Source organism: Rhododendron vialii, chromosome 1a (genome assembly GCF_030253575.1).
Source record: "Rhododendron vialii isolate Sample 1 chromosome 1a, ASM3025357v1".
Lineage (NCBI taxonomy): Eukaryota > Viridiplantae > Streptophyta > Magnoliopsida > Ericales > Ericaceae > Rhododendron > Rhododendron vialii.
In genome coordinates, this window is record NC_080557.1 from 9,502,236 (window position 1) to 9,510,503 (window position 8,268).

Sequence of the window (8,268 nt, forward strand, 5' to 3'; positions counted from 1 at the left end):
AGAGAAAGTGTGTAGTTCTGCTAGATGTTTTGCTGCACTCACTACTACAATGATAGATAAAGGCCACGCCAACGAGGTTCACAAAGATCACTGTTTCAGCAAAAGCGTGATAAAAAAATTATAGGCTAAATTTTTAATCTCAGTTTAAGTCAAAAACTGAGATAAAAAGTGGCACCTAATATATTTTATCCCAGTTTTGTGAAAATTGTGATTGTAGAAAAAAGACCTCGCTCTTGTGGCGAGATAAAATATTGAAGCCTAAAAAAGACCTCACTCTTGTGATGTGATAAAAGACTGACGCGCAGGAAAGAGTGAGATATAAGACCTCACTCTTGCGACTAGATAAAAGATTGAAGCCCAAAAAAGATCTCACTCTTGCGGCATGATAAAAGACTGACGCATGGGAAATAGCAAGATAAAAGACCTCGCTCTTGCGGCAAGATGAAAAACTGAAGCCTAAAAAATACATCACTATTGCGTCGTGATAAAAGACTGTCTCTTGCAATGAGATAAAAGACTAAAGCCTAAAAATGACCTCACCCTTGCAACATTTAAAATACTAACTCTTGCGATGAGATAAATGACTGAAGACTAAATTTTTAGATACTTTGAAGTTCTTAATTTTTTTAACAACTAGCCTAAGAGATTTAAAGCTACGATGGAAAGTTTACTATTATTTTACCCCCATCTTGAGACAAGTATTGAATTTTAACTTAGAGCATCAACTTAGAGCATCCACAGTAGAATAAGCAAATGTGAATAATCAAAACATGTCACTTTAGATTTTGATAATCCATTTAGAGGTCGCTAAAGTTAACAATGACAATTTCCACATTAGTTATTTTTTACCCATAATCAAAACCAATGGGGCCTCCAAACTTTTTCCCTTCATTTCACACATATTTTTTGAAAAAAAACAATTTATTAAACAGTTTTTGAAGAAAAACAAAACAATTGTATTAAAAAAAAATTTCAAAAAAAAAAAAGCAGTGTAAAAAAAATTTGAAACAAAAAATAATTTTTCAAAAAACACACATTGTTCACTTAAAAAACTGTAAATACAGTTTTGAGAAATTTTGAAAGAACTGTATTTACACAGACAGTTTTGAAAATTTAACTATAAATACAGTTTTTTAAAAATAGATTTTGTGTAAAAAACAGTTTTGAAATCTCAGAATCCGTTTACCGAAAAAATAGTATTTTAAAAAGAGTTTTGTGTAGAAGAATTTTGAAAATTCAAAAATAGTTTTTTTTAACAATACACTTTATTTACTTACACTTTTTAAAATTTTTGAAAAAAATAGAAAAAAAATCTGAAAAATATAATTTTTTAAAATTAGTTTTTGAAAACATTGTTGAGAAAGATAAAAAAGGGACGAGTGAGAGAAGGTTTTGTGTAATGATGGTGTACTTGATTAAGAGAGAAAATTTGGTTATTGACAAAAAGTTGCTAGTTTTAATTATTCAAATGCCAAAATTTAATGAGTTGCTAAGAGATTACTAGATTTGGTTATTCCAATGTGAGTACTTTTTTAAACAAACATTGCTAATCTTAACAACATTTTGGTTTTGATTATTCCACTGTGGATGCTCTTATATGTCTATTGCTTTACTTACCTTTCAAGTCCATTGGGAAAACTTACGTGTGTCCCCATCCTTGTTGATTGGGATATTTGGACGATAATACACAAGTTACACTTGCTGAAAATCAGGGGTTAAGTTGAAACCTAACTTTAGATATTGAATTTTGTGTTTGGATGGTAGAAATTCTTCTTGTGTATACTAGAAATTAGGCTATTTCGGACGCCTTTCAAGTGTTTGATACATTAAGTAAAAGAGCAATCATTTTATTTTGGTTTAGCTTGGTCTGAAAAGGAATTAACAAAATCCAATTGGAAAGCAACTATTAAGATTTGAAATTTAATATAAACACAAAATCCATGTGAAATGCTTAGTTTACAAAAAAAAATATATACATATATAAAGCTTGTTCATAATAGTTAAAATCTGCAGGTTGTGATAATTTTCATGAAAATGCAAATCGCACGCTACAACAAAAAATACCATTAGGCTTGAACTATATTGTATTCATACTTATTTTTTTATCTGCATTTCAATAATTCAATAAATTTTAAGGAAAAAAAAAGTTTTCCCACTTTAGAAAGTAAGTATAAATGTTTTTGTTTTCCTAATATAGGAGAAGTTTTTGGCTAGCTTAGTGGTAAGTGTTTGGAAAATCAACCAAAGCTGCATGGGTTCGAAACTCGGCAACGACATGAAAGAAGATGCAAGAAAAGATCACACGTAATGATTTTCCATCTCAATTTTTACCATTTTCAATCATGGGATCTCACCTGACATACGATCATAGTAAATAACTGTGATCATTTAAACTTTCGATCACGGTTATAAAGTAAGGGACTTACAATCACACCCTAAAAGATCATAAAGACATACCATCACAGTTAATAACTACGACGTTATCATTTATTGCAGTAGTGACTATCAATATGATATATACTTAAGAGCAAATCCGCCCATGATTCATTTAGACTATGAACATCAAAATTTGGCACAAATACATGGCAAAGTGGTGCTCGACGTATATGCCAAAGTTGCTGCTGACAAATGGCAAAGCCACCTTTGGTGTCAAATTTTCAGCAACTATGACTTTTGCAAATCTTCCACATCATCTAGGCCAATGTTTTCAAATCGAGATACGTATCATGAATCAATTATTTTATTTTATGTATCGTATCAGGATACGTATCGTGTATCGTAAGATAAGTTAACGAAATATAAAATAATATTTATAATAATTATAATCTAAAAGTCTATTGGATATATGAAAATAAGTGTTTAATGTATGAAAAATAAGCTTTTAGGATGGAAAATATTTCAAGTCTCCCAAGTAGGATCTATTATAATGAGGCTTCCTCGTGCTTGAGTCATGCGATACATGATCGAAATATGTTCTTTCTTTTATTTGAATTTTGGTTTTCTCTAAATGGTTTGAATACTGTCATAATTAGATCAAACAATTCAGAATGCGTTTGTGTTCCAATTCTTAAAATATGGTATGATTTCTTCTCAACAAGAAATTGTAGGATACGTTCCGAATTGGGATACGTTATTATATCGTAAGATACGTCATCATATCGTAGGATTTTTATACAAAAATGATACGGGGTGGAATACGTATCCCGTTTCGTAAGATTTTAACAACCATGATCTAGGCGACTAGGCCGACGGATCGCATGGAAGAATGCAATGGGTTTGATCCAATGGAATCAATTTGAGATTGTGCCAGAATAAAACTAAGCCAGTGCATCAACATTGCTATTTTTTAACTTAGCAAGTCATAAATACCCTGTGCAAGCTTATAGAAGACTACTGGACTGGTGGTTGCTAACTTGCCTTGTTGGCTATTGCCACAGAGTAATAAATGCCCTGTGCATGCATATAGCAGACTAGACCGGATTCTTTCCCCAATGTACCTTTCTTATCAATCTTATCGTATCTCCATACAAAGACAAAACATTGAGGCTGAGGTGATCTAAAATCATTTCTTCAGCTTTGAACGGTAGACAATTGATCCAATGGGCAGAAGGTGGTACATTCACATCAATCGTGTAATTCCTCTCAACTTTCTATGATTGGACATGCAGTGTTTGATTTGCACTCAAAGGGGCCCTTATAAATGGCGACCATCATGAATATCTGTTCTCTGATGTTGAGGTCTGCAGTCTAATTGTTTGTGAATATTCTAGAGTTCAATGATGAACCATCTGGGCTTTGTGGTGGAGCTACTATATATAGCTTAGTTGTTCATCCAGTATCTTTGGTTTTCTGTTCTGGGTTTTAATTTGCTCTAAAGGAATTTGGCTCACAGATGAATTCAAGATTCACTAGTTCTAGGTATTTTGTTCAAAGGTAACTTTCAGTTTTTTGTAAACTTCGATGAGAATTGATGTTCATAAAAAAAAGAAAAGATGAGAATTAAGAGGTAACTTTATGGTTTTTGTGATGAATCCTTGATTTCCTGTTTTCGGTTTTCGCTCTAAACGAATTTGGCTTACCGATTAATTCGACATTCACTAGTTTTAGGCGTTTTGTTCATTGGAGAATTTGAGTCTTTTTTCAGAGGTGGGTTTTGATTTCAAAACAGGAAAAAACCGAACTTGCACAGCAATTTAAGTTGTCAGTTAATGGCTATGAAATCCCACGGAAACTTCAAGTATTTAGTGGTGGATTTGGTTACAGAGTAGTGATTTTGTAAGATTCACAGCTCTCATAACTTAATTTGTAGTTATAAGCCATATCACTGGCTTTAGGCCTTCAGAGTAGACAGGGATGTTAGATGGAGGCATGACAATGTCCTTTCATTTAGTAAACTGGCCACCGATCTTTTCAGCTAAAGTAAACAAGAACAGAACCCATTACAGTCTTTACAGAACAAGATTCAATCCATCTATAGCTATACAGGCTTGTTCAGTATTGGTACATTCAAATGAGGGTGAAAAATTACCCAAATCCAACAAAATCTCAAGATCCCAGACTCCTGATCCTCTTCTCAGCCCAGAAAATACGGTTGGAATCATCGGTGGAGTATCCATTTTTTCAACTCTCGTTTTCCTGGAAAAGCTTGTTTGGTTGAGCTCAAGAAATGGAGAAGACTCCATTCCTTTTGTTGTATGCAGCGATCCGGCAATAAGTAGACAGCTTCCTGGCTCATTTTGTCCTGTAAATGGAAAAGGCTCTCGAATTCGATTAAACCACGGGACTATAGTCAAGAATTTGAGACGCAAAAGGGTGTTTTTGGAACAGTCTGGAGCTGGTTGCATTGTTATGCCATGCCATATTTCTCATGCCTGGCTCTTTGAGGTGTCCAAGGGATGTTCTGTGCCATTCCTTAACATGGGTGATTGTGTTGCCAGAGAGCTGAAAGAAGCTAAGCTGAAGCCAATAGAAGCAGGGAGTAATGTAAGGATAGGTGTGCTAACTTCAAATGCAAGTCAACTTGCTGGTTTTTATGAGGAAAAACTACAGAATCAGGTATTTTAGCAAGCAATTGAATGAAATTTTTATAAAGGTCTTAACTGAAGCTATAACTTTAAGCTTGCGTCCATCAAAAAAAAAAACCCTTTGAGGCTGTGTTTGAATTAGGGATTTCCGGAGGGATTCATGGAGGGAAAGGAGAAGATGAGAACAAAATAAAGTGAAGAAGATAGAATTTATTTATTTTGTTTCTGGCATTTTCATTTCTCTAGATACTCACTAAAAATCCATGATCCCAAGCCCCAACACAGCCTAAATGGGTATGGTTCTTTAGTTTGTGTGAATTAAGGCATATTTATGTTGGGTTTGAGAAGCGTGATTCAGTTTGGTTTGCCACTTCGCGGACTAAACGAGGGTTATACAGAGATTGGTGATATAATGCTTGGGCTGCATATTTTGCTATACGCAACAGTCGATGTATTATGCATTGTTTTCTCTAATTGATAGAGAGTGAATAACTAGTAAGCCATGGATGTACCCGATTGTGTCAGTGCTTTGTTTTTGTGTTTTGCTTGATTATTCTTCGTGCAATTGTGTGTGTCTTTGGGTTGAATCCTCAACAAGTTGCACCTTTCCTCACGGTCCATGGATGGCTTCTTTGTTTTAGAGGACATGAGTTTATTCAGTTAATCTAGGTTACAGAGAAGAACGGGTATGTCACCTAGGAAGACCTATAATGAATGTCCCAAGCATGACAAAATTTCAACTGCAACTAAAATATAGAAGCTTACTCAGGAGCAAAATCAGTTGATTCCCAAATTCCGAAGAATCTCTATCTAGAAATGATTTGCATTTCCGATGATATTTTCTTTGTAGTTTGCTCCATGCCTTTCTGTATTATGTTGATCTTTGCAGTTGGTTTTGCTCCCCAGGCTTACTAACAGAGAACCTCTCTATCAATACATTTCGTCTTGAATCCATAAAAAAAAATAACTTTAGAAGCATATGCAATTGCTGTACAAACCAAAGTTTTAGCTTTTCTGAGAATTGCTAAGTACTTCTCTTTTCCATCTTCTCACAAGAAACTTCATTTACTGACAAGGAAGAGGTTTTCATGTATGTGTTACCTATGGTGTAATCTCTCCATCTTTCTCTCTATCTCTGGCCTTGCTACTCACATAATGCAGAAAAGTTAGACTTTCAAAACACATTTTACAGATATCAACACATAATCACAGGTTTCGCTACACGTTTCACAGATATCAATGCACTTTTTACGAATTATCTGTTGCCCTAAGGGCTGTAGGTAGTAGCATTTTCCATATATAGATATATATATATATATACGAGGTTCCTAGCGATGGGCCAGGGCGACTGGGGAGTCATTCCTGAGGTAGGACGAGAACTCTTGACCTCTTACAATGATGCAAGTATATTCATGCATTAATCATACACAAATTTCCTGGTGTCGCCTTTGACTGTTGTAACTATGTGCAGGGATTTGAGGTTGTGCTACCCGACAAAGCAACTCTAGAGCATATCGTAGCTCCAGCAATAGAAGCATTGCAGAGAAAAGACAAGGAAGGAGCGAGGAACCTTTTAAGAGTCGCGATCCATGTTCTTTTGGTGCAGGCAGTGAACTGTGTCATCCTTGCTTCTGATGAATTCCACGGCCTGTTGCCTAGCGATGATCCTCTTCATAAGAAGTGTATTGACCCCATGGATGCGTTAGCCAGATTCACGATAAAATGGGCACAATGTACTGAAAAGAAGGTAGCGAAGCACAGTTCAAAAGAGCTCAGTTAGTTCAGGCAAAATCACTCACTATATGCTTAGTTCAGACATTATTTTGATGTATCCTTTGAGTCAGCTTGAAGCATGAAATTTCTCTTTAATGAGCTCTATCAAATGTTCCAAAAAATGGAATTTCATTTCCTGAGAAAAACAGAACTGCCTGCTACTTCTTTTTGAACTTCTTGGATGGACCACAACCATGAACAGTTTTGAAGCTGTGTGGTAGTTGGTTTGTTGATCACTCAAAATTTAAGGTGGTTGAAAAGTTCTGGCCACTCTATAATCTTGGGCACTTATCCACTTCCATATTAACTTTGTTCTGTATATCATGTTCAGAAACTGAAAGAAACTTCGATTCTTGACATTGGTTGGCTTCCTTGCTTTGCAGGCTTTGTTGCGAAGTAAGAAGGATGTAAGGAAAGTTCAAGTGGGATTTCCTTTCCTATTTGTTTGTATGGTGGCAGTCATCATCAGTGTGTTGGTTGGATACCTTCTAAACAGATGAGATGGAATCATCAGGAGTCCAATTTGGTTTACTGTCGATGAGTGAACACTACCCTCGCTTGAATAAAAATGTTTTCCGCATTGTTAGGATGAACGCAGTATGTTAGATTCGTATGCCTGCAAGCTATAACTTTTTGGGACTTGCTAGTGTTCTCCCCATATGCTGGCTAGCTAAGAAATTAGAAGGGGAAACATGATATAAGTGGCCAAGTCGCACAGGAATTGTGGATATAGTGCATGTCAATAAAAATAAAAATAAAAACATGCAAAAAGAGCATATCTGGTCGTTGTGTCAAATTCAAACTCTTCAAACATGTATGTGGGCAAGATTAAGAGAATGACCTGTCTCGTAAAGCGGGAAATAAGTACGAACCTTTACAGAAATGGGGCCTAAGTTTTGGCATGGTGAATGAGGCGCTCACTTACCAGGCATGAACTCGCCTAAATTAATATGTATGTTCACACAGGTTCGAGACAAGCACAGTAGCATTAAGTAAGAATAATCATAGCATTTCCTTATTGATTCTGTGTCCAAACAATAGGCAATACCCAATTACAAAACTGCATACGCTAAACAAACTCAAAATAAAAACCAAAAGATGTGAAACCTATGGACCACAAAAGAAAAAGATAAAAGGCACTATCTATTCCTATTTTTATCAGAAAGTCTATGCTCACCGCATGGATCCACCGCACGAATGTGGGGCCCACTCCGAAAATCGGTAAGTATCTTTTCTGGATTCGTACCCCTGCGAGTACATAAAAAATGCTTACTGATATATGTTGGAGCTGGTTTTTAATATGGTCCCATAAAAATATTTTAAAATTTATGGTTAGTTTTCTATATTTTGTGGGATTTGGAGTGGGCTCCACACGCGTGCGGTGAATCTTCAAGTTTTTTTATCTGCGTAAAATTGGTTTTAGTTACAATTACTACGTAGTTGAATAACCCAGCTGATAACCTTGTTTCCC

General features: G+C 35.4%; 1 protein-coding gene across 3 annotated transcripts; it reads left to right on the plus strand.

Annotated features, from left to right (window-relative positions):
- Positions 1 to 3,376: 3,376 nt before the first annotated feature.
- On the plus strand, positions 3,377 to 7,593 carry LOC131300593 (uncharacterized). 3 transcript variants are annotated; one of them, XM_058326530.1, is made up of 5 exons: positions 3,377 to 3,632; positions 3,771 to 3,972; positions 4,005 to 5,055; positions 6,496 to 6,771; positions 7,181 to 7,593. In XM_058326530.1, exons 3-5 carry the CDS (start codon positions 4,354 to 4,356, stop codon positions 7,295 to 7,297), a joined length of 1,095 nt encoding a protein of 364 aa, XP_058182513.1. In that variant the 5' UTR covers positions 3,377 to 3,632; positions 3,771 to 3,972; positions 4,005 to 4,353; the 3' UTR covers positions 7,298 to 7,593. The 3 variants fall into 3 exon arrangements, with proteins under 3 accessions (XP_058182513.1, XP_058182504.1, XP_058182499.1); XM_058326521.1 differs by having other exon boundaries at positions 3,377 to 3,972; XM_058326516.1 differs by having other exon boundaries at positions 3,377 to 5,055.
- The last annotated feature ends 675 nt before the right edge of the window (positions 7,594 to 8,268 follow it).